Source organism: Lepidochelys kempii, chromosome 1 (genome assembly GCF_965140265.1).
Source record: "Lepidochelys kempii isolate rLepKem1 chromosome 1, rLepKem1.hap2, whole genome shotgun sequence".
In the NCBI taxonomy this organism is placed as follows: Eukaryota; Metazoa; Chordata; order Testudines; family Cheloniidae; genus Lepidochelys; species Lepidochelys kempii.
The window spans coordinates 257,331,087-257,357,428 of record NC_133256.1 but is presented as its reverse complement, the minus strand read 5'-3'; the positions used below and the strand labels follow the sequence as shown (position 1 = coordinate 257,357,428).

At 45.3% G+C, this 26,342-nt stretch overlaps 1 protein-coding gene across 2 annotated transcripts in view; it reads left to right on the top strand.

The window, feature by feature from the left end:
- The first annotated feature begins 1,979 nt into the window (after positions 1–1,979).
- DDX17 (DEAD-box helicase 17) overlaps positions 1,980–26,342 on the top strand; it is a 30,958-nt gene continuing 6,595 nt past the window's right edge. Inside the window, exons 1-11 of one of the 2 annotated variants that reach the window (XM_073326344.1) lie at positions 1,980–2,290; positions 7,327–7,465; positions 16,952–17,051; positions 17,380–17,513; positions 19,015–19,080; positions 19,412–19,553; positions 22,583–22,743; positions 22,828–23,000; positions 23,361–23,471; positions 23,971–24,032; positions 24,424–24,483. In XM_073326344.1, the coding sequence (XP_073182445.1) occupies positions 2,247–2,290; positions 7,327–7,465; positions 16,952–17,051; positions 17,380–17,513; positions 19,015–19,080; positions 19,412–19,553; positions 22,583–22,743; positions 22,828–23,000; positions 23,361–23,471; positions 23,971–24,032; positions 24,424–24,483 (1,192 nt within the window). In that variant the 5' untranslated portion in view covers positions 1,980–2,246. The remainder of the gene's footprint in view (positions 2,291–7,326; positions 7,466–16,951; positions 17,052–17,379; positions 17,514–19,014; positions 19,081–19,411; positions 19,554–22,582; positions 22,744–22,827; positions 23,001–23,360; positions 23,472–23,970; positions 24,033–24,423; positions 24,484–26,342) is intronic. The other variant, XM_073326354.1, reaches the window with a different exon arrangement.

Here is a 26,342-nt window from a genome sequence, read left to right as displayed (position 1 = left end):
ATTAAAATGGTGTTCAGATTGAATGAACTCTTGTTTATTAAACAGAGTTGAAATTAGTTTAAGTGTTAAACAGGAAATGGAAACATTTTTAACCTGTATTTGTATATTCAGCCACTGCGTAAAAATGACTGTGTGCATGCAGCATCCCTTGTCCATTTTCACAAAGGTAATGGTAGTAATCCCAGTGTTTTGGCCATATTCTAAATCAGGTGGATAGGTGAAGTTCCCCTGTAGTTTCAAGTGGACACATTTTTATTTACATTCCATCTGAAAGTTTATTTAACTGTATAAAAATACAAGCTGTGTTTCTTCACCAGAGGTGACGGCATTTGAAAGGTGTATGAATTGTGATGCCTGAATATAGTTTTCCCCTCCTCTGTGAGGGGAAAAAGCTTGCGCAGGGCACCAAAATTATGCAAGGTTTCCCCTTTGGAGCTTCTGTTCACAGTTGAGGTGTTGTGGGGTGATGCTGCTGCAGAGCACAGACAACTGCTAGCCCTGCACCCTGCCCTCAGTCAGTGTTTCTAAAGGATTGGAATGACACTGCAGAGCTGACATTACCTTATCTCTTTCAACTTCCCCCACTGCTCAGATCAGTGGAGTTTCATGCCTTCCACTTGTGGAAGCATAGAAAAGATTTGGACCATGTAAAGTACTTAGGAATCCTTCAGCATAAGAGGAGCAGAGGAATACAATATACAGAGCCAAATTCATTTCACATTTACAAACCTATGAAATCCTATTGATACTAGTGGAGTTACATAGATGTAATAGAAGGCAGAATTTTGCCAATTATTATTACAGGGTTGTGGAACGCTTTAAAATATTGTCCTTATTCATACTTTTTAAAATGTAAACTTTTTAATTGCAACAGAACACTTTAAAGCACACAATATACTATCACACAAAATAACATTGTTTGCCCTGTTGTTGTAGCCGTGTTGTCCTGAGAGACAGGGTGAGGTAATATCTTGTTTGGACCAGCTTCTGTTGGTGTAAGACAAACTTTCAAGCTCCACAGAGCTCTTCGTCAAGTCTGGGCAGTAGAAGTGCTTTAAATGCTTCTGTAGTTTGGGTTTTTGCACAGGTCACAAGGAATCTCTTTCCTATTGAAGGAGCTGTAACTACTTCACGCAAATAATTACAGTAATTTAGCTAAATATCCTTTCCCCTTCCATTTACTGGAAATAAGGAGAGAGTAAATATCATGGCGGCTACTGCTACTGAGCCTGTGCTGTGTGTGCACTGCGGCAAGATCGCTTTTATGGCATCTGTTCAACCGCAACCCCTTGTGTGCTCCAGCAGACACTGAGCTTAAATGTTGTGTCTGAGGGTGTTTCCTGCAAAGGGGGCAGCAGGAGGAAGATTCCTTGGACAGCGAAGATTAATTGCACACTAAGGCCCTAAACTCTGCAGCTTGCCACAGAGAAGTATTGTCTTTCCAGCCTATTGCCACCTCCCACACATGCAGTTGCTGCTAAGGCAAAAGGCTTTCCTGTATTCTCCAAACACAATACGTTACAGAATGCCTGTAATCTTGCACACACCCCTCCCCCCAGCTGAGCAAAAAGCAACTGAAGAATTTTACGCAAAATGGAAGGCTCTTCCTTCCCCTACTTACGCTAAACCCACCATAGAACAAGGGAGAGCTACGAAACTTCCGTATAATATTTAGTTAATATGCTGCTTGGCCAGGGTTTTCCTCGCAGTTCGTAGGTGGGTTACATGATTGGCATTTTTCGCAGTCGAATTTCGGGAATAGGGAGAGCGTTGTCTCCACACGCAAAAAGCCGACTCAGCTCTTGGGCACTACTCAATTTGCGTACACTGCTCGGTTTGGGTTCGGTTTTCTGGCCTCGGTCTCGTACGTACCCGGATTTCGAGAATAGGCGCAGCGGCATTCACGTCCCCCTCCCCCCGGCTATTCAGGGACGGAGTTTACGCAACGTTCAAGCCGTCCTTAACGTAAGTAGAGCGGGCTGGGGTGGCGGCGGCCATTTTGTGCCGGGAACCCGGAGGAAGAGGACGCTGTTTTGTCTCCGCGCCCGACGGGCCCTGAAGCTAACTGAGCCGCTCTCGGCCCCGCACACCAATCGCGACCGGATCTCTAGCCTCCCCGCTCCCTCCCCCGGGAAGCGAGGCGGTTACGGGCGACTCCACCGGGACACAACAGCCGCCGCCGGTCGAGCCCCCCCGCCCGGCGCCACCCCCAGCTCGCGCCCCTCGGTGCCCCCCTCGACGGGAGCATGCGAGGCTTCGGAGACCGGGGCCGCGACCGCGACCGCGGCGGGTAAGAGGGCGGGGGTGCGGAAGCCCGGTGTGGGGGAGGGGCGGGGCGGAGTAGCCAGGCAAGGCCCCAAGACGGGGGCGGGGGGGCGGCTCGATCCCGATCCCCGGCGGCGGGGGGCCTAGGTCGGGGCCTTGGGGTCAGGGTCGCGTCCTAGGGCCACGGGAAGGTTCCGGAGTAGGGCGGGGTCCGGCCTGTGAGGAGCTGAGTGACGGGCTGGGACCCCGGAGCTGGGGTGCCCCCGAGGGGAGGAGCCCGGTGGATCCCTGGGGTGGAAAGTGAGGGGCCCTAGGTAGCCGCAAGGTTTGGAAGGAATCGCCCCCGCACGCCGTTCTCCCTGCTCGGCGGTGTCTGGTGCGAGAAGACAGGGAAGTTTCTCCGGTGGCTGGCAGGATAGGCTTTACCTGTCACTAGGCCTGACTTCACTTTGCCTTTCCGTCCTCCGCACTGTTCCCGCTTTGAGCTATAAGGATCCCTCTCCCTCCCGCTGCTAACCTCGCTTCAGAAGCCCTTGCTCACCGTGGAGGACACACGTAACTTGTAGAGTGGACTGGACCTGACTCCTCCTTTGAATGTCCTTACCATTCATATGATCAGAAAGATTGCTCTTAAATAACCGTGCATATCTCTGCAGTATTCCCGGCCCCTGCTGATGGAGAGAGTGGAATTGGACCTGGAAATTGAACGTGGGCCTCTTGTGTAGTAGTGGAGCCCTGATCTCAGGGCCCTGGATTAAGCCTCAGGAGTCTGTCCAGGGTTGGGGGGGGGGGGGCGGATCTGCAATCAAACCACAATCTTCCATATTACTGTGCAAAGGCCTAACAATTTGGTTTCCTGCTCTTTTGATTATTCTTAGTATCACTCATTATGGGGCCTCATTCTGTTTAGGAGAATCAGGTTCAGTTGAGCTCTGATGTTGTGGAACAAAACAAAAGTATAAGAAAGCATCTAATATCATAAAATGCTTGATAGAAAGCACGTGAATGGTCCAGGGTTGTTGTTTGAGTGTTGTTCTTTTTTGTAGAAGGGGGTTAAGTAATGGCAGTACCCCAAGTTTTTCCTGGAAAAGACAAGTACTGGGGATTAAACAGGAGGAATCAGGCCCTGAGTGAGAGAGAGCAAATAATAAAATATACTTGTTCCTCTTATTTCTTCTTTGATTTTTTTGAGTCAGGAAAAGTGCCAGCTTCTCACATTTAAATTTATTTCCTCCTTTACTCAGGTGAAGTTCAAGAATGTTTTCCTTGCACACGAAAGTACTTGTTAACATCTTTCCCAATAGAGCAGGAGAGGCTAAGAGTTCCACTCTAATTTTATATTTGTATCCTACATACATACAAACAACCCCCTTATGAAATAAAAAGATCCTGTCAGTTATATTGCAGAGAAGAGGGCCCCACTGTACACAGGTACTTAAAGGGGCACTAGCCAGATTTTAAGGCATGAGCATTTGACCTGCCTTGACATTTACATGATCTCATTTGGAGTAAAGAGATGTTTTTTCTTTTTAAGAACTTGGCTTTCAGATTTTAAGCCATCATTGGTTTAGAACCTACAAAAGCACAATACTTTGTTCTCTTTAGAATTATGGTGATATCGTTGATAAATCTTGCACCATCAAAATGTATTATGACAGGCTTTAAGGCAGAGGTGGGCAAACTATGGCCTGCGTGACTGTCCTGCTGGACCCTTGCGCTCCTGGCCAGGGAGGCTAGTCCCCAGCCCCTCCCCCGCTGTGGTCCCTCCTCCGCAGCCTCAGCTCACCGTGCTGCAGATCTGCAGGGCTGCAAGCTCCTGTCTAGCAGAGCAGCAGAAGCTAGCTCTGGCTGGTGCTGCTGCCAGGCATGCTGCTCTGAGCCGCATGGTAAAGGGGGGGGGGTTGGATAAGGGGCGGGGGTCCCAGGGGGCAGTCAGGGAGCAGGGGGAGGGCGGTCAGGGGATGGGGAAGGGGGGGGTTGGATAGGTGTGGGGTCTGGGGGCCCTGTCAGGGGTGGGGAAGGGGTCAGGGGGCGGGGAACAAGGGGCATTAGATGGGGAGGGTCGGGGGGAGGGCTGTCAGTGGGCGGGGGTGTGATGGGGGGGGTCCCGGGAGGGGGCAGTTAGGGGACGAGGAGCGGGGGGGGGGGTTGGATGGGTCGGGAGTTCTGAGGGGAGCAGTCGGGGTGGAAAGTGGGAGGGGGTGGGGACCAAGCTGTTTGGGGAGGCGCAGCCTTCCCTACCTGGCCCTCCATACAGTTTTGCAACCCCAGTGTAGCCCTCGGGCCAGAAAGTTTGCCCACCCCTGGTTTAGAGTGACCACAGGAAACGAATTAAAAATCTTATTTCATCTCCATGCTAAATGAAGGTGGGAGAAAAATATTTTAGTCAAATAGAAAAGGACAGAATCAGGAATAGGGAAACTACTTGACAATGGATCTTTTTTTTAAAAAAAAAAAAGTTTAATTCACATAAAGGCATAAGTAACGGGCTTTGACCCTGATCTCATTCCAAGTAATACTTTGCTTTGTTGCATATCTTTATAAACTGCTACAAAAATCTCACAAAACTTAGTTTCTGTAATATCAAAAACTGCGTTGCACATGTGTATATCTATATTGTAAATTTGTTTTGATATTGAAAACTCTATACATGGACAGTTATATACCAGAAGTTCAGCACATCATGACTCTTCTTAAAAAAATCATTTCTGAGATGTAAAACAATGTTTCCAATGATTGCAGTCATCAAAAATTGTACGATGGTATTTGAAAAACAGTTGGGTACTCCACCCAGTGTGCTGGACAAACTCCAGTTGTATGTTTACATTCTGTTTACTGTCCATTCCTGTTGTAGGGCCAACTAGATCTGGAATTTTTCTTTGCTTCTTGTCCTGAATGAGTTGGAGATGACTTTTTAGGACTGGGATGGTGCAGTTTTACTTCGCCACTTGAATAAGCTGCTGTTGCATTCAGTTCTGGAAGTGGCTGCATTTCAGTTGCTGATGAAGTGATCACTGAATATCTAAGACCAATCTGGATTCAGTCACCACTGAACCAGGGAAAACTAAATAACTCTATGCAATTAAATAGAATTACTCTAGATTTACACCAGTGTAACTGGAATTGTAATCTGTTCCATATCAGTATGTAAAATGTCAATTAAGTCAGGATCAGTGAATGAAATATGACACATATTGGGGTATTATAAATTCTAAAAGACTCACTTTTTGGAAAGCCAATCTAAAGCTGTATTGTGTGTACGCAGAGCAACATGGAACTGAAATTCTGTGAACTGCATTGTATTTTTATGTTGATGGCAATAAAGCAAACACTCAATGTCCAAATATCTAAGGCCCCGAATTTGCAAAACATTCATGCATATATTTAATTTTTACTCACCTATGTACTCCTATTGCCTTTGTCAGTAAAATTACTCAGGTGCACACCTTCAGGGTTCTAAACTAGCATAGTCTGAAGAATGTATTCGATTGTGAGATGCTCCAGTAACTAGTAACTTGCATTGACAGCCCTAAGAAATCATAAAAGATTCAAGTCACTATTTTTATTTACGGGTGGGTTGTAAATTACTTTTATATGTTTTATAGTGTTAAATGTGATAAAAGTAAATAAGCACCCGTTTTAGCAATCTGATACAGAATAGAACTACATTTATAGAAAGGAGAAAAGGGCTGTCAAGACTGCAGCTTAACCAACATTTTTGAACCTATAACTTAAGTGTTTTAACCAGCATCAAATTAATTATAAATTTACCTTGCATTCTACAAGTGTAATCCCCTTTCCTGTTCTGCTTTCTCTGAGTTCTACTCTTTATTGTCACTCTAGCTTCTCTTGGGAAATAACTTTCAGAGAACACTTATTTAACATTTAAAACATTTCCTTGCCAATATTGCAAATAAAACCATGGATTATTAAAACAAAAACGCTTAAATCTAATTTAGTTTTGACCAGAGGGTACATTTTAAAATTTGTCTCAGCTTGGGTATTGTAAACCTTTTTTGTTGATAGTTTCTAATTAGTTTCATTTTCTGGTACTCATGCATTAGCATAATGTTCTGTTTCAGTGGAAATACTTCAGAAGTCTTTATTCAACTGGAGTTTTTAAAAAAATCAGACACACTTTCTTGCCTGTAGATTTTTCAAAAGCTTATTCTTTATCATATCTGAAGTTAGAGTAGTGTTTGACCTGACATCATTTAAAATAGCAGCTTCTATTGAAATCTGGCACAATAGTGAAACAATAACAGGTTTTTCAAAGAACTATTTAAAAGATGTACTATTAAGTGAACATTTATAATTATAATAGCTAAACTCTTCATGCCAATTTGTGCTTCAGTTTTCAGTACTTCCCAACTGTGCTGTAGGCCAGAAAAACCATGTTTATTCTCCTTTGGATAAATGAATCATTACATATAAATCCCCACCTCTTTTAAAAATAAACAAATAAAAATTAAAAGCAGGGTGGAGTGTATTCCTTATATGGAGGATACATTGTACTAATTTCTGAGTAGCTTTGCCAGGTATTAAAGAATAAAAACTGACATTTATTTTCTCTCGAGACTTTCTCAGAAGTGTCTAAGAAATGGGACTCGTTTTTTTTCCACCCATCCAAATACTTCTGCTGTGACCCTGGTAAAAATTGTGGCTGCTTTGTAATTGCTTCAGATCTGCTTAGCAAAAACTTTGATATGGACGTCAACTTTTCTCTGTGCTTTATTTGTACGTTGACTGGGGCGTATTGATAAGGAGGGAAAGAAAAGGTGAAAGGAATTGTGAAATAGTTAGATTCTACATTAAAAGTAACAGTGTCGTTGGAGTAGTGGTAATTGCGTGATAGACTTTACAGAAGGGAGCAAGAATACAGAAGACCTTCCCAACCCTTGTGTCTAGCTATGTTTTAAGGGGATTTTCAGAGTAACTAAAACTTCAGTGTTTGTTTTAGCTTAAAGATAACCGTGAAAACATCGGAGGAATCTACAAATGCCAGAGCTGTGAAATCCTTTTATAAATTGCTTTTTAAAAAACTTATGTTGATACCCCCAGGTTTGGTAGTCCTCTGCCTCCAAAGAAATTTGGTAATCCAGGGGAGCGTCTACGCAAAAAGAAGTGGGACCTAAATGAGCTGCCCAAATTTGAGAAGAACTTTTATGTGGAACATCCAGAAGTGGCCAGGCTTACTCCTGTAAGTTTCCTTCTCCTGTTCTTGCCATTTTCAGTGCACCAGAGAATCTTTAAAAGTGGGAAAACGGGATATGCAGACTGTATTCTACTTATACTCTCCCTTTCCCTATATTGTTTTGTATATACACTTTGCAGAAAGGTATTTCGAGTGCTTGCTCATGTTCATTCCAATGTAGGTGTGTGCTCACCCCGAGCACTGCCACTGGAAAGCTTTTCCTTTGGTGGTATCTGTTGGGTTGGCGCTGGTGCCCCCTGGAGTTGTGCGCTCATAGTGCCAGTATAAAGGTTCTGCTGACCTGCAACCCCCGTGGTTCCTTTTTACTGCCTGTTGCGTTTGCTGGAACGTCAGTTCATTCTTGCTTTTTCCACAAGTACTCCTCTCAGTGGACTTTGATTGTACATAGTTATCTTTATTCGTAGTAGTTATGTTTCAGTTGTTAAATTAGTTAGATTAGCAAACCCCGCTCAGTGGAGCTAGTCCCTCCTGGCACTGGGGAATGCCTTGTGCTTTGTGCCACAAACTGAAGCCTGTCAGTGATCCCCATTCTAGCTGCCTTAAGTGCCTGGGGTACTCTCACATGTGGGAGCACTTCAAAATCTGCAGAGACTTCAAGCCCCACACCAAAACAGAAACGGACACCAGGGTTAGGTTCCTCCACATGGAGGCAGCACTTTGCCCTCCTTCAGAGCGTAGTCACTCCGACTTGGCGCCGAGTACTTCAGCCTCAATAAGAAGCACCCTGGCTTCTGTTAGGAAGATTCAGTGCCATTCCACATTTCTGGTGCTGAAGAAGGACGCTTCTGCTTCTTGGGACTCCCAGCACCATCCATCATCCTAGGTGCCAAAGAAGATCACTCCGGCAAGGGACTTTCGGCATCGTTCTCCATTGCCGGTGTTGAGAAAGAAATAGAAGTCGACGGACAGGGTGTGATCCCTAACTCCGAAGTTGTGAGGCAAAGAGACACTAACAGTGCGACCCTTGCTGGGCCACTCAGACCCTTGCAACTCACCTGGTGCCGTTGACATTGGCCCCAGAATGGACACCTTTGAGGCTGGCACCGATGGACTCCTCACCATACGAGAGCCGTCGGAGCTCTGCTGCCCTGGCAATACCATCTGTGCCAGAGGCTTTTGAGGCCACGAGACATTTACTATCTCTCTTGGTACCACCACCCCCTGCCGTATGGGAGATGTCAGTGGTGGCGAGAGCTCCCCTGGCACCAAGGCCCCAGGTGCCTTCATAAGGGAAACCGGTCATCATGGGGCAGCCCCAGTCTCTCCTGGCACTCTTTGCCGGCACCACTCCACTCTGGTTGCCTAGAAGGGAATATTTGGAGACTGACTGAGAGGTGGAGTCATAAGTCTCCTACAGAAGCCGGCATCAACACTCTAGCCAACATCATCCGTTGGCAGACCTGGGCCAGGCCACCCCACCTGCGATTTGGCCTCAAGCACAGTGGCAAGTGCCACTGTGGTGGCCATTCTGGAACCCCTGGGCTTTTCCTCCAGTCCAGGGGTCATAGTCCATAAGGTGTTACTCTATTGTATCAGAGTCTAGAGCACCCCAATGACCTCCTCGGAGCAGAACCCAGGTTTTGGTACTGAGCCTGGGGCTGAATATCAAGACCTGGTACCGTGAGACCTGTCCTGTGCTGAGAGCAAGGAGCAGTGCTCCCTGCATATGCAGGTTTTCTCTTCCTCCTCTCCAGATGAGGCGGTGACGGGAATGGACATTGTGTCCTCCCAGGTTAATTACAGGGCGCATAAGTAGCTCCTCAAAAGAGTAGCACAAAACCTCGGTTAGAGGAGATAAAGGAGTCCTGCCATGCTCTGGTGGATATTCTAGCTGCACTGGACCCCTCAAGAGAGACTTTGCCCTTCAATGAGGCTATTATGGACCCCATCAAGGCCTTATGGCAGACCACAGCATCCTGTCAGCCGATGGCAAAAAGGATGGAGAAAAAGTACTTTTTTCCAGCTAAAGGGTTTGAACTCCTGTACGCTCATCCACCAACGGGCTCATTGGTATAGTATCAGCAGCCAACGAGCAGGAGTGACAGGATCCAGAAGGTCCAAGGCCAAGGATGCCAAAAAACTAGACCTTTTTGACAAAAAGGTCTATTCAGCTGGCAGCCTCCAGCTCAGGATCGCAAATCAGCAAGTGCACCTGAGCAACTATGATTTTAATTCCTGGGACTGTGTGGCAAAATGTAAAGAATTATTACCATAGGAGTCCAGATGCGAATTTGCAGCCCTAGAGGGAAAATCCATGGCAAGGGTGTCCCTACAGGCAGTCTTGGGTGCGGCAGACTCTGCAGCCTGATCTGTGGTCTCAGTGGTGGCAGTGTGGAGAAGCTCCTGGCTTCAGTCCTCGGGCCTACCCCACAAGATGCAGCAGACATTGCAGGACCCCCTTACCAGGGTACATCACTCTTTTTTGAGACGGCAGACTCCAAACTGCACAGCCTGAAGGACTTGAGAGCCACACTCAAGTTTCTAGGGCTTCATACCCCAGTTCCCTCTAGGAAATACTTCAAGCCCCACCCAGCTACTGGTTTCTAACAGGTAAGACTATAATAAGAGGGAGGAGCAGGGGCTATAGGAGAAGATCTCCACCCCAGTCTAAGGGTGTACTGCCTCCCCACCCCTTCTTGACACCTGGCAGGGTCTAAGCAGGCCTTTTGATAGGACACTTGGGGATGATGTACCAGAAAAATTTGTGGATCCATTTTCCTCATTTTTTGTGAACCGATTATCCCACTTCTATCAGGTGTGGGCCTGTATTACTTTGGATCTTAGGGTGCTACGCAAAATAGCACTGGGACACACCCTTCCATTCAGTTCCTTCCAACCCCTCTCCCTTTCCCTCTTCAGGCACCCTTCTCACAAACAACTTCTAGCCCAAGAGGTGCAGTTGCTCCTAAGGGTGAGAGCAGGGGAGGAGGTTCCACAGGAGTTAAGGGGCCGGGGGCTCTACTCCCATTATTCCCTAATCCCTACAGCCAGTGGCAGTCTCAGACCGATTCTGGACCTGTGAAACCACAATTGATGTATGAAAGAGTTCAAGTTCCGCATAGTTTCCTTGGTCTCCATCATCCTCTCCCTGGATCCAGGGCACTGGTACGCCACTCTCGATTTAAGGATGCTTTTTCATATTTCAATCTTTCAGGGACACAGAAGGTTCCTCAGATTTATTGTGAAGGATGAGCTCCCGTTCAGCCTATCGGATCAGTCCCCTCAGATGTTCATGAAGTGCATGGCAGTTACGGCAGCCTTCCTGATGAGACAAGGGGTTCAGGTCTACCCTTACCTCAACGACTGGCTGATCAGAACAAGGCCCAGTTGGAATCCGATATAACGTTAATACAGTCAACTTTCTAGGAATTAGGTCTGCTAATAAATGTGCAGAAGTCTACTCTCTCCCTGGTTCAAAGAATAGAATTAATTGGGGCGATCCTCAGCTTGGTCCCAGCCAAAGCCTTCCTCCCAGAAGCTTGATTCCCAGCGATAGGGATGCTTATAGAGAGCCTCAGAAATCACCCCATCACCACAGCACATCTTCAAGCGTGGCTGGCATCTATATACTTAGTGGGCCAACCTCATGGTTATCACACTTCCCTCATCAGTGATCACCTCCCTTCTTTGGTGGTTGGCAATGTTTGCAGGAGTCCCATTTTCAGGACCCCAACCATCAGAGTGTCTCATCACAGATGCTTCTGGGATGGGCTTGGGAGCTCACTTGGGGTCCCTCAGAACCTCTGGTCTCCAAAAGAGCTCACTACACATCATCAGGGAACTTTCGCCTGGACTGCCAAGCATTCCAACCCCACATGGTGGGCAAGTGCATGTCAGTTCCCACAAACAACACAACAGTGATGTTCTATAGCAACATGCAGGGTGGAGCATGCTCTTCTCACCTGTGCCAAGAAGCACTTTGCTTGTGGAAATTCTGCATAGCCCACTCAATCCACCTCAAAGCCTCCTATCTCTCGGGGTTGCAGAACAAGTTAGCGGTCTACCGTAGCTGATCCTTCTCCAACCATCACAAGCGGTCCATCCGTCCAGATGTTGTGAAAGGCATTTTCCAGAAGTGGGGGACTCCCCACCCAGATAGATCTGTTCATGATGAAGCACAACAGGAAGTGTATCCGGTTCTGCTCCTTCCTGGTTCACAGTCCGCAGTTGCTCGCAGATGCCTCTCTTCTCCCTTGGATGGGCCATCTTTTCTACACATTCCCTTCCATTCGTCTCGTACACAAGGCCTTGCTGAGAGTCAAAAGGGACAAAGCGAGTCTTATCCTTATAGCCCCGGCCTGGCCATGTCTGCACTGGTTCACCATGCTCCTAGACCTCTTGGTGGAAACGCCAATCCATCTGCCACCGTTTCCAGACCTCATCTTCCAGGATCATGGCCATCTAGGTCATCCAAACTTCAAGTCCCTTTTTCTCATGGCCTGGAAGCTCTATGGCTGAACCTCGTAGAGCTAGCGTGCTCAGCGCTGGTTCACAAGGTGCTTATAGAGAGCAGAAGATCCTCCACTAGAGCCACTTACTGGCAGAGTGGAAAAGATTCTCAATCTGGTCTACGAAGAAAGGTGCTACAGCTACACAGTTAACATTACATTCGTTCTAGATTGCTTGCTGCACTTGAAACAGGAAGGCCTAACCATGTCATCTATTAGGGTCCATCTAGCTGCATTCTTGGCCTTTTACCCATGGGTGAACGGCTGTTCTGTTTTCTCAGACTCCATTTGCAGTTGATTACTTTAGCGCCTTGAGAGATTGTATTCCCATGTATGGCAACCAGTCTCTCCCTGGGATCTCAACTTGGTGTTGGTAAGGCTAACAGTACCCCTTTTGAACCATTGGCAACATGCTCTCTGCTCTACCTGTTCTGGAAGGAGGCCTTCCTGGTGGACATTACTTCTGCCAGGAGTGTCTCAGAGATCCGGGCCTTCACTTCAGAACCACTCCATACGATATTGTTCAGGGGCAAGGTCCAGTTGCGTCTGTATCCGGCCTTCCTCCCTATGGTGGTTTTACAATTCCATAGTAACTGGGATATCTTCCTACTGGCCTTTCCGAAAACTCATGCCAATAGGGAGGAACAGAGGCTCCACTTGCTGGACATCAGACATGCACTAGCCTTCAACGTAGAAAGGACTACATCATTTTGGAAATCTATTCAGCTATTTGTAGCTATTGTAGACAGGATGAATGGTCTTCCTGTCTCAGCCCAGAAAATCTCATCATGGATCTCCTCCTGTATCCATACTTGCTAAGATGTGGTAAAAGTCGCCACTCCTCCTGCCCTGATGGTGCATTCCACAAGGGCCCAAGCATCTTTGGCAGCATTTATGGCTTAAGTTCCTATCCAGGATGTTTGTAGAGTGGCATCGTGTCATCAGTTCACACTTTCGTGTCTCACTACACCATAACCCAGCAGGCTAGAGATGATGCTGGGTTTGGCCAAGTGGTGTTACAATCCGCATATTAGAGAGCCCTTGAAGAAAAAATGGTTACTAACCTTTCATAACTGTTCTTCGAGATGTGTTACTCATGTCCATTCCAACCCCCCCGCCTGTCCCTCTGTTGGCGTTAGCTGGTGAGAAGGAACTGAGGGAGCTGTGGGTTGGCGGAATCCTTTATACCAGCCTTTTTCATCTGTCCTATGTGCTTCTGAATTTCCTTTTCCCCCATTGTTAAAATTGGATTTTAAATACAAAACTTAAAATATAATTCTTTTCTAATCCATCATCTCCTTGCTTGACCTGTCTGGCTCTATCAGTGAGGCATATCTGATGCCATGATTTATTATAGTGGATATGAGCTACACTACATCAGGAAAGTTTTTGAACAAATTGGACAGTTGACGGAAAACAAAACAAAATAGTCTGTTTGAATCACAGATGCTGCTGCTAATGGATGAGAAATTTTAGGAACAGTCCGTTGCCCTTTTCATCATTTATTTTTAATCCCATCTTCCTGGTTTTTTCCTTTAGACCCCCTCTATATACAGAAAATAAAAGTTGTGTAATAAACTGAATTATCTTTTTAATCTCCTTTCTTGGCAAATTCCATACACCCTCCATAGGAAATAGTTCTTTGACCATATGTTCATATAGGTGCTCAGTTGTAGGATGCACATGCCTGTGTGCTCAGTCGGACCATTGAATCAGCAAGGTCCTCATCTTCACACTGTGCAATCTCAAGCGAGGGTATGTAGGGAGGCACAGCTAAGCTGCTGCTGCAGTTCCTTTTCAAACACCTGCAGCTCTAGACAGAGCAGATGCATGTCCACTGCTTCCTAGAAGCTCTTTCCAGCCTGTATTGTACTTATTTCCTCTTGCTTTGCACAAGATTGTGCTTTGGCGGGAGGGGGATTCCACCATCCCAGTTTCCTGGGAATGTTTCGTTGGCCTTTCTCTTCAGCCTAATTTCTGAAGTATGCCAAAGGCCTCAGAATTCAAATCCTGCCAGAGCTGCAATACGTTTTTTCCCCCCAAAGGCAACAGGTTTTCTAGCTGTCTCCAGTGTCCCAGGGGTACTAATGTCGCATCCAAATGCGAAGTTTGCACTGGGTTTAAGAACAGGTTTCACAAAGAAATGTTCTTGAAATCAGGGGAGTTTGTTACACGTGCCAGCATTTTTCCCACAACATTCAGGGTCACACTACTAGAGTAATGGATAGACAACCGGGTGGACGTGTACTGTATAAATCGGGGGGTAAGAGGATGCAAAATCCCAGTTTTTGTGCATAGAATTACTAAAACTATGGAACTGGTGCATTGCCTACCACATAGAGATCTCCACAGTTTACCTATGTGGCCTCCAGAACACAGTGGCGGACGCCCTAAGCAGAAACTTCAATCAGGACCATGTGTGGGAGCTCAATCTGATCTGCCACAGCAACTGTGAAGCATAGGGCCCCCCATAGTGGATCTCTTTGCAACCCTGACGAGTATGAAATGCCAAATCTTCTGCTCCAAAATGGCATGCAGCTGCAACTCTTTAGGGGAGAACCATTCTAGTCCCCTGGCCCTGTGCTGTTCGCTGTGCCTACTCTCCAGCACCTCTAATCCCCAGCACTTTAGTCAGATTGAGGCAGGAGCAAGTGAGGGTCTTCTTAATAGTGCCATCTTGGCCCAGACAAGTGTGGTACTCATATCTACTCCACTTTTCTGGAGGGATATCTCAACACCTCCCCCTTAGATGGGAGCTCCTGACACCCCAGCCCCAATAAATAGAGGTGTTTATCTGAACTTCAAGGCACTGGCTCTCAGTGGGTCTCAAATTTTAGAATGGGACTGCCTGGTTTAGGTTCAGGCTGTACTTTTGAATAGTAGGAAGCCTTCCACATGTAAGACATACCTGCAGAAGTGGAAACACTTTCTTTCCTGATGTTCCTGTCACTCCATATCCATTTCTGAAGCTACTCTCTCAAGGATCCTTGGCTGCTGGTTAGAAGTAGATCCCATCTTTTTACCTGAGTTTTCTCTCCGGGTGCACCTAGCTGCTACTATGGCCTTCCATTTGTCTCTTGAAAGATTTTTTTGTTTTTGCTCACCCTAGGATGGCCAGATACTTCAAGGATCTGTCCAACTTTTCCTCATATCTGGAACCCCATGCTTGAGGACTTTAATTTGGTCCTCTGTGCCTTAAACTCTCCTTTCCAACCTATGGCCACCTGCTCATTCCTTCATCTCTCTGTCAAGACCTCATTCCTGGTAGCTATTGTCTCAGTAGCTATTGTCTCAGCTGGAAGCTGATCTGCTGTACACTGCCTTCTGTTGTGACAAGGTCATATTATGTCCTCGTCTTCATTTCCTGCCGAAGGTCAGGATATCAGTCTACCAGTATTCTTTCCCAAATCTCTCCCCTTGAGGGAAGAGGCTTGCCACCACATGTTTAGATGTTTTGAGGCCCCAAATCATCTATCTGGGCAGGACTAGATCCTTTCAGATGTCCTTAGGACTGCTAGTAACCTCTGAAAGAATGAAAGGACCATCTGTTGCCATTCAGACTGTCAAAGTGAGTTTCAGGTTATATCTTAGCTTGCTGTTAGGCTGTCAGGGTACAATTCCCACCTCCAGCTTACAGCCTGCTCCACCAGGGCTCAGTCTGCTTCTTTTGCCCTTCTCAAAGATATTCCCATCGTAAAAATTTGCAGGACCACAACCTGATCCCCTGTTCACATGTTTTCTAAACGTTATGCTATCCTACCCATGTCCAAGATGAATGCATCCTTTGGCTACGCAGTTCTCCAAACTGTCCTGGATCCACTTCCTCAGCACCCACTTCTTTGCTGACTTACTGCTTGTGAGCCTCCTGTGGTGGAGCACCCATAGGGATATAGATTTGGAGGAGCAAAAGTTACTTACCTTTCAGTAACTTGAGTTCCTTGATGTTTTGTTCCTGTGGGTGCTCTACCTCTTGCCCTCCTTCTGCTCTGCTGTGGAGTCTTTGGCTCTGTGGTTGAGAAGGACCTGGAGCATCAGTAAATCTATGCCTCCATATACATCCTCGCTTGGAAATAAGAGGCTTTGTATTGTGTGGGTGGACACAGCTGATTCAGATCTCCAGTCGAGCACATGTGGGGGTATGCGCATCCTATGATGATGCATCCCTGGGGACAAAACGTCTTGAACTCAAGTTACTGAAAGATAAGTAATCTTTCCTTAATTACCTTATTTACACAATGCAAAGGGATATCAACTTTAACTCATTAAAAAAAAAACCACACAACGAATTTCATTAGTTGTAAGTACTATACTGCACTTGAAGGTCCCTGTTAATTTCTGTTGTTTTACAATCCCATGTTTGTATTTTCAGAATGTTTTTCCTCTTCTGTGTCTATGTGAAGGGGTCTCACAAATGGGAAAGTAACATAGGTTTAATCCAAAACATGCATTAATGGGAGTCTTTCCATTGACTTCCCTAGGTTTTGGATTAGGCCCAATACTGGGGAAATAGTGAAACTGACTTTGCACAAAGTGCTGTGAAATGTGCAAAGTAAACTGGAAGCGTAGAGAAATATTTTTCCTAATTCTTCAGTTAAGCTAACCTGGGATGTTACTTATAACAATTAAAGAGGTACAAATGTTTTAGAAAATGTTGTCAGTGTCCTACTTCAAAAATAATTGGGACTTAATTTATCATTGCTATGTTTCTGAGTAATGTTTTCAACAAGAAAGGAAATGTTCACAAGTGGTTCTGAGCAGCAGTTCTAGGTGATGGCTGCTATAGCACGGAGCTCTGCATGTAGCTCCCATTTAATGGCATTGATGGAAAGAGATGGACCGCCCTGCTTCATCCTTAGTGAGTAGAAATCTGTTTTGCTTCCTTACACAATCAGACCTCTCAACCAGGCTGTCAGCTAAAGCATTTGTGGAATTTATTAATAGTTGACATCAGAAACGTGTATTAAGTCGCTTCTGACAACCTGGAACTTTGTGTTTTTGTTTTTTTTCCCCTCTACCTAACTAGTATGAAGTTGAAGAACTGCGACGAAAGAAAGAGATTACAGTTAGGGGGACAGATGCTTGCCCCAAACCTGTGTTTGCCTTCCACCATGCTAACTTCCCACGTGAGTATTGTGTCATTCAAGATGCTGATCAGCTTTGTTGTTGGAGTAAGGGAGGAGTGCTGGGATAACACCCTTCTGATCAGACCCTGTTTTGGTTCTAGAAAGATTTTGTCAGATCTACTGTAGCTTTAGAGATCTTCATCAGAAAAGTTAACCTTTAAGGAATCCTCCTGCTTGTCATACCCGAGACTCTCAAAGTGAGAAACTTGAAATTGCTCCCAAACTGGGTTCTGTAGGAAAATTTCCCCAGCACTTCTGTCTTCGAACTGATGGCTTTTACTAAGATGTACATAGTTTGTATTCTTCACTTTTTTTGTTTAACTTGCAGAGTATGTAATGGATGTCTTGATCGATCAGAATTTCACAGAACCCACTCCAATTCAGTGCCAGGGCTTCCCATTGGCCCTCAGTGGCCGAGACATGGTGGGCATCGCTCAGACAGGCTCCGGGAAGACATTGGCAGTACGTGTTTGTGACCATTTCCTCTTAGTTGCTTTGTATGAGTTTCTTCTTGCTTTGCATCTCTTGGTTGGTCATTCAGACATGTGCAAAGGAAGGGTGATAGCGTTTTAAAATATGTTCTGTCTGTGTTGTAGGTGGGATAGTTAAATAGTAACGAGCACGTGGTTTGTTTTGTGTGCCTGATCTTGTCTATTTTCTGCTTGGCTGTCACACAGCCAATGTTTCCATTTTTTAGAGGGGAGCATATGTTTGTTTTTTTTAAATGGACCTCACTTACTGGTTGACTTAGTTACACAAGTTAAAACCACAAAGGCTAATACAGGCTCGTACTTCCAACTGACATAGGCAGGAGTAGTAGGCATGTTCCCTCTAATTTTTCCCACCCATGTGCAGAATGAATTTGTGGTGATGTGTGACAATCTCCATATTGGTGCACATAACAAAATTCATGTGGCGGGGGTGGGGTCAAGGGGTTCGGTGTGTGGGAAAGGGCTCAGTGCTGGGGCGGAGGGTTGGAGTTTGGGGGAGGGGGGGTGAAGGCTCCGTCTGGGGCTGTGGACTATGGGGTGGGGCCAGGGACGAGGGGTTTGAGGTGCAGGCTGTGACAAGGAGAGAGGACTCCCTCCAGCTCTCTCTCCCCCCTCAGGAGCACCTGGGCTGGGGAGGAGAGGCGCCTGTTGCACGGCCCCGGCAGGTCCGGGCTGGGTTGGGGCCATGGGAGGGGCACCACGACCCTGGACCCAACCCAGCCTGGCCTGGAGCTGCCGCGGCCATGGGAGAAGCACCCCAGCCACAACCCAGCCTGGCCCAGAGTTGCTGTGGGACAGGCACCTCCCCCCACTGCGGCCCAGAGCACACCCAGCGCTCGCTACACATTAGGTGACTCCCTGGCTGTTGCCTGGGGGAGCACTTTGAGCCGCTGCATGGGACATAATGGCAAAGAGACGCTCCTCCCGTTTCACGCATGGCGTGTTTGAGTCGCCTTGCTGCCACTGTGCCAAAGCCTTGGCGTGAACAGGGCTTGGAAACACGTTTTGGCTGAACAAGGCGCTCCACGGCAGCTCCAGGACAGGCTGGGTTGGGGCCATGGGAGAGATGCCTCTCCCCCGCCCACGATGCCTCTCCCCCAGCCGCAACAGGTCTGTGGCTGGGCTGGGTTGGGTCCGGGGCTGGGGGAGAAGAATCTCTCCCCACTGCAGCCCTGAGTTGCCTGCGTGGTGCTTAATAGGCTGCTGCGGGGCCGCGCAGCTTAGAGGGAACTTAGGTTGTAGGTGCTCAGTAATTCAGAAAGTCAGGCTGTCTTCTATTATGTACCTAAATGTAGACATCCAAGTTTGAAAGCTTTATTTTGCGGACACTAAAGCATGTGGTGTTTGTCACTGCTTGAGGAAAGATGTTAAGCTAAATTCAGCATTGCCAGGATCCAATATGATAATCATTGGCATGATCTAATATGGAAAACCCTTGTCTCTTAATTTTCATTAATTTTCTTCTATTTCAGTACTTGCTGCCTGCAATTGTTCACATTAACCACCAGCCATATTTGGAGAGGGGAGACGGTCCAATTGTAAGTGGTCCTCGGTTTTTTCCTTTTTACATGTATAATACGCAGTTAAGAGAAATGTGTAGATTAATTTTGCACCACAGTGCCATAGAGAGGAAGTTGAGAACTGTTCATTGTAGCAGTGTGGGTAGCACGTTCAGTGTATCAAAAGCCCAGTGATGATTATCCGCATGTACTAGTGCTGCTGTTAGTTGTTTTCTAGGTAATTGCATGCTGACAATCTAGTCAATTCTGCCTCTGAGATCTGAACAGAAATAATTAATTATCTTAGTTTGAAACAGTGTTCTCCACTCAGCTATCCTGGACGGGTTCTTTTTTTTTTTTCTCTCCGCAGTGTTTGGTTCTAGCTCCTACCCGAGAGCTGGCCCAGCAAGTCCAGCAGGTGGCTGATGATTATGGCAAATGCTCAAGACTTAAGAGTACCTGTATATATGGAGGAGCACCCAAAGGTCCCCAGATTCGAGACCTGGAGAGAGGTAATGGTATTCTTGTGTGTTTACAAATTCACTGTTGCAGGAGCTGTGCTTAAGGTAGCAGGAAAATATGATACTGTAAAATATATAGTAAGAAGTGATTTTCTTTTTTAAAAAAAGCCTGTTTGGGAAGGTGCTAAGCATGATCACAGCCCCATCTACTGCTACAATTCACTGCAGTTGTACCTCCAGTCAGAGCCATGGTGTGCATACAACAGTACCAGTCATCCACATTTGTCTTGCAGCTTATTTAGATAGCTCTTTTTCCTCCCCTCTTTTCTCTGTGCACCCTCCCCATATGACAGTCTATACAGTTGCCAACTTTCTAATCGCACAAAACTGAACACCTTACCCCTGCCCCTTCACTGAGGCCACACCCCCTTCCCCTGTGGCCCCCCATGCCTAGGAGCCAGACCTGCTGGCTGCTTCCAGGGTTCAGCACAGAGCCAGGACAGGTAGGGGCTAGCCTGCCTTACACCTGCCGCTCTGCCTACTGGACTTTTAACAGCCGGTCGAAAACTGGACACCTGGTCACCCTAAGTGTCCGCTTCTCCCTGTTTGTTGGGAAGAGACCACATTTATTGACTGTGGGTCAAGGTTTAGGATTGACTGTCCCTCAGGTTGAACTCCAAGCATTCTGCCTCCAAAGTTGTTTAAAGGGTCAACGTCAATTTCTTAGTATATAGCAGAACTTTTTTTAAAAATATCTACAAGTTTCCTTCAGACTTTTTTGTTCTCAGAGGTTTGCCTTCATAAACTGTATCTTCAGTTGGAGTGGGGGAGAATTGGCATGATTTCTGGAGTGTGATTTATACTAGAAATTAGGTTGGCATAACTCCTGTTCAGGGTTGTGAAAAATCCACACCCCTGAACAACATAGTTAAGCTGACCTAAGTCCCTGTGTTGACCTTGCCCTGTCTACAGAAGAATTCTTCCGTCAACCTAGCTACTGCCTCTCAGGGAGGTGTATTATCTACGCCATTGGGAGAACCTTTGCCGTCAGTATACGTTTTGCCTACACTGAAGCGCTACACTTCGCAGCTGTGCAGCTGTAGCATGTTAAGTCTAGACATACCCTACAGCATGAGCTTCTCTACCCTATTTCTCCTCAAAAATAGTGACACCAAGGGGAAAGAATAAATGCCCTACTGTTTCTCACCCTTCTGAAGCAGTCCTTGGATGCAAGAATGCACAGGCTGCATGGGCCTCTGAAAGATGAGGTGTCCTCTGAAGCACTTAAGGCCAAATCCCCTGCACAGCAACCAGGGAGCTTTTCTTCCTATGCATAGTCAACATACCCTTTCTAACTGCCATCTCTTCCATAAGGATGGTTCAGAGTTAAGCATGCTGTCCAGAGAGCCACAGTTCTGTGTGGGCCACCAAGATAAAATAGTGCCCTAGAGTCACCCAGTCTCCCCAAGGGCAACTTCATTGATCCGAGAATGTAGGGTTAATTTCATTCTGCCCCAAACCAAAGAATCATAACATAATAGAATGGCGTGAGAAAGATGGGAGGAGGGTCTGTCAAGGTATATCTAAACTGTACAGACCTCTTCAGGAAATCCAAGTTTCTCTTATACATCCCTGTAGTCAAAGAAAAGACCTGTTCCAAAGCTTCAGTATTCCCATAGATAAAGGCATGCATAGCAGAAGCCTAAAAGACCAAAGGTGCAGCCCCACCCAAGAAAATCTTCACACAATCCACTAGAGAAGCAGTGACTTCCTGGGTAGAGAGGTCAGAACTCATGAAGAGATCTGTGGAGCCACAGCTTGGTCCCTTGTCATGCTTTCTCCAGGTGTTACAAAGTAGACATCCTCTCCTCTAGGAGTGTAGCATTTGATTGGGAAGTGCTAAAGAATATGTTGCCCTTAGTCTTTCAGATTGCCCTCCTTTTTGTGTAAATAGTTGGTGAGAATCCTCTTCTCACTGTAAACGCTGTCAAATATAGAGAGTATAGAGAAAGAAAAACTTTTTTCAGCTATAAATTTTCTTTTTGGGATTCTTTTATGACCACCTGTTTACACTGCTGTGGAGGAATGAATTAACATCTGTGTGTGTTAAATACAGTGGATCTAAGAGGAGTCTTTCTCTTAAGTCTCTACTTTGACCTTGGACTCAATGCTCTGTTACAAATGTTTGTTCTGTATGTTGCCCTTAAGTATATTAATATTTTTTCCTCCAGCTTTAGAAGCTGTTGTTCAGACCAAATTCCAAGAAGTTCTGGCCTAGAACTAAAAGATTTGGTCTGCCACCAGCAGCCAGGGAGACTGTTGGATATGGAGTTTCCTCAGAGAGGAAAATTCTACCTTCCTCAGTCTCTAAACTGCTCACTGGACAGCTCCATGAGTTTGGAGGGCTTAACTGTGAGACTCAAGTGGAAATAATGTCTCCTTTTTAGGAACATGAGAATTGTCATACTTGACCATTAGTCTGTTTAGGCTTATATCTTGAATAGTAGCAGATGCTACAGAGGAAAACAGATGCCCATCTTCCACAATAATTACCTAATTTAAACAATACTGTACAACACTTCCTCTTTCTGTATACAAAGCCATCTAAGAAAATGAAAGGTTGAGCTATCTAGTAGCTGTTGAATAGGGTGTGGCTTCCTGTGTTACTACGAAGGGGCTGATTAGATACAGTATTGGAAACTTAGCTGGGACTTAAACTTTTATTCCTCTACAAACTAAGCTCTCTAGAGTTAATATCTTTGGATGAGGGGGATTCAGCTGGACTAGAAGCATTGGTTCATTTTACCTTTTCTACTATTGTTGAGTCTTTACATTTCCTCTTCCGTGTAATTTCTGGGAGGAAGCTGTCTGCTCCTGGACTGTATTCAAGGTTCTAATGGTAGTGTAACAGTAACTTCAGAATGGCTAATAAAATGATTAAGGATGTCTAGAGTTCCTGGTAAAATAGTAGTGACTCAGTCTAACGCACACATATAAGGGGAGTGTTGTAACAAATTTACTGCCAAAAGTGTTTTTTTATGACACTAGAAATATAAGCCCCTCCCTCTTGTGTGTTGAAGGCGTTGAGATCTGCATTGCCACACCTGGCCGCTTGATTGACTTCCTGGAGGCAGGAAAGACCAATCTTCGTCGATGTACGTACCTTGTGCTGGATGAAGCGGATAGGATGTTGGATATGGGCTTTGAACCCCAAATTCGTAAAATTGTTGACCAGATAAGGGTACGTGAACCTCTGATTTATAGTTTCCTTCAAACTCCCACTCAAAATATATCATCCAAATAACATCTTTTCCCTTTCTTTTAGCCTGACCGGCAAACTCTAATGTGGAGTGCCACTTGGCCAAAGGAAGTGCGCCAGCTTGCTGAGGATTTTCTGCGTGACTATGTTCAAATCAATGTGGGCAACCTGGAGCTGAGTGCTAACCACAACATCCTGCAAATAGTGGACGTATGCATGGAGAGTGAGAAGGACCATAAGTATGGCCGTTGTTCTGCTATCCCAGTTTTTGGGGGGGGGGTGGAGTGGAGGAGGAAGGAGGCTTAAAATCTTCATTGCACAGGAGTATTTTTAAAAATGATCAGTCCACTGCAGTTACTTGCAGTCGTGTAATTTTTCACTACTAAAACTTGCCAACTAGTTTAATCCCCTTGTCATCTAGTTGCTTATAGCTGTTTACTAATGTTATTAAATAGTAAGATAATTTAACTCTTCATAAATAGTACTAAACCAGTTTTCTATTAAGTGGTTGCTTATTACAGGCGTTCTCTCAAAATAATTTGTTGAAAGCTCTCTCCTGTGTTCTTGTAAATACATCTTGGCTCTTCCTTTTGTTTTAGACTAATTCAACTGATGGAAGAAATCATGGCTGAGAAAGAGAACAAAACTATCATATTTGTTGAGACAAAAAGGCGATGTGATGACCTCACCCGAAGAATGCGCAGGGATGGGTGAGTATCTTGTTTACGGTTTTTATTTCCCATTAGGAATCCCTAAACTGTAGTATGGGGAGAAAGGGGGGGCAATGCTTATGTTGCTAGACTTGGAAGTGGTCTTTCCCTTCAACCCTATAGCCAGATGCAGTACTGGGGCCCCTGGAAGGTTCCATCACATTGAAGCACTATATAAGAGGGACAGCGTGCTGGCCTACTTGGGACATAATGAATGCTGCAATGTGTATGAGACTGTCATGGCAAAGGGATTTTCTCAGTATAGTAGGCATGATTGGATTAAGCACTAGTTATTAGTACCTGTAAGAATGATGGGTGCTTTCAGCCTGTACAGAAACAGATCCCTCCTGAATAGTTTACATTTTAAGTAGAGAACTGACAAAGGAGGGAAGGAATGCATAAGTATTTCTTAATGATTTTAATCCTTGCCTGTTTTCTCTTAACATTAATAAAGCTTCTTGTTACCTCTCTAAAATAATGTGTATCTTCCATTTGGCAGCTGGCCAGCTATGTGTATCCATGGAGATAAGAGTCAGCCAGAAAGAGACTGGGTACTTAATGGTGAGTAGTGTCTGGGAGAGCTGATAACTTGAACTATTGAAGATCTTCTGCTTGATTTAGGCAAACACATTTCCCCCTGTGTTGTCTTTCTCTGAGATGCACACACTATCTGTGTTAATTAATTTGCCTGTAGTCCTAAAATGGTTTTTGTTTAGCCTTTGTACTTGTTAATTTCAGTACTGGGAGGTTGTTGCAAAGAACCACTCCTCTGTGTCTAGCCCAAAAGGATTTGACAACTTCTAGGCAGTCTTTGTGTGCTTCCCATGTTTCTCTCTCAAAAAAATTCCCATTCTGTTTGGATTCTGGAGAGGACATACATGAGTTAAATCCACAGGCTTCAGCATAGTTTGTGACTCCGAGTCTGTTTTCACAGTGGATTCTTGTCTTGCAGAATTCCGTTCTGGAAAGGCTCCTATCCTCATCGCTACAGATGTTGCATCTCGTGGGCTAGGTTTGTACATACAGGCCTCTCTTGCCTGCTGCTCCATATTTTTCTTCTTTGAACTCAAAAATATTTTCTTAAAAAATTCAAAGCGTGATTTTCCCCCACATGTGAAATATCTTTTTTTAACATTACTCTTTTTTTTCTTTCATATTCAAAGTCTCTTCCTGCTCCTAATGAACAGGCTTTGGTCTGCAGCAAGGCCTAGGCATGACTAATCGATCGCCAAGAGGGAGAAGAGACGTCCAATTATGCTACCCAATCCTTCCACTGCTCCCACTTCCTCCCCAATTCCAGCTTTTTGCGGCTGGATGGCTAGGGCTGGATTGCTCCCAATTTACAGAGGGGATCAGATAAAAGTTGAAATAGAGAGTTGTGTGGAAGAGTAGTTCAACATAAAATAATTAACAATATATAGATGATATATACAAATAAATCCCTTCATACACATAATTTCCCCATCAGATGTGCTCAGATCTGGGAAAGCGTTTCTCCAGATTTTCTGTTTTCACAAATAGCCTTCCCAGCTCTGTGTTAGTTGTAGGCAGGTTCTCTTCTATGCCTTCAACATATACTGTCCAAGTGTGGTGTTGGATCAGAATTACATAGTTTATTTCACTGATGTGAAAATGATCTTTCTGGATGCATAAGTTAAAACACCCCCTTTTAATAAGTATATTTGTAGTATGAAACCTTTGTATTTAAACATTAACCTTTCTCCCTTATACATTTGCCCAGTGTAAGTTTAGAAATATTCTAAAGCATTTTTGGTCCTTCTGCATTCTTACACTTTCCAGACTTGGCAAAGACCACTAATTGAGGGCCATATACCAGAGTTAGTGCCTCAGTGGTCTGTTCCATTGTGGCAAATCTTAAGTAAAACTATTGCAAGTGATCCATGAAGAAGCACAGAGGGAAAATTCTGTGATTACAGAAGAGTTTTAGTTATTTGAAACCCTTTTTTATATTCTGAAAGGGTGGCTGCACTGTGCATCTCAAGGTCATTTAAATGTTGGCAAACTAGTGTTAGACTTGGCAGCCTTCATTCACATAACCTTCACCCCACCCCCACCCCCAAAATTGTCCAATACTTCCTATAAGAGGTGATTAAATGGACTTCAGTCTCTGCCCTCTAGGGTCATGTCTGGACCTGTGCAGTTAGAACTTGGGCCTGTTGGGAGAAGGGACTGAGGCCGGAAACTAGTTTATATGAAAGAGAGCTGCTTTCTGTAGCAGTGGTTTTTAAACAGGCTTGCTATGTGCTGGTAGCTTCTTTGTGCATCTTGCCTAGACATTTAAAACAGCCCCACCCCCAAAAATGCTCCCCCAAAACAACTCAATTGGATATGTCTTGAGAAAACACTTCCTGTTCCCCCCCCACCCCACTTCACCCAAGCTGTGGGGGAAAGGTGCCATCGTCTGTTTCTTGTTACTAAACAACATCGCTGCTTGTTTTGGGGCCCTGAGTTTGCTGCTTTTTAAAATAAAGTCACTTAACTGGCAAACTTCTGGACGACTTCCTCCAAGATCCTGGAAAGTGAAGGCTACTACATAAATAACTTAAAACAGGGGTGCGCGCTTTTTGGCTGAGTCACCAGGGCTTTCCCTCATCCCAATGGATTATTGGTTTCCAAAAAGCTCCTTCCAGGTAAGTTCTGGGTCCCATAATGACTTCTTTGTGATAATCTCCAGAAGAGAGGTCCTCCCTCTGCACTGATTTTTTTTTGTTACTCTTCACTCTGTTAAACTAAAAACATTGAATTTCTTTTGTTTTGTTTTCTTTAACAGAAGCTTTGATATCAGCTGCAGATCATTCTCAGTGCAGGGTCGGGGGCATATCTACACTGGTGGTCGAAGCAGCTCTCTAG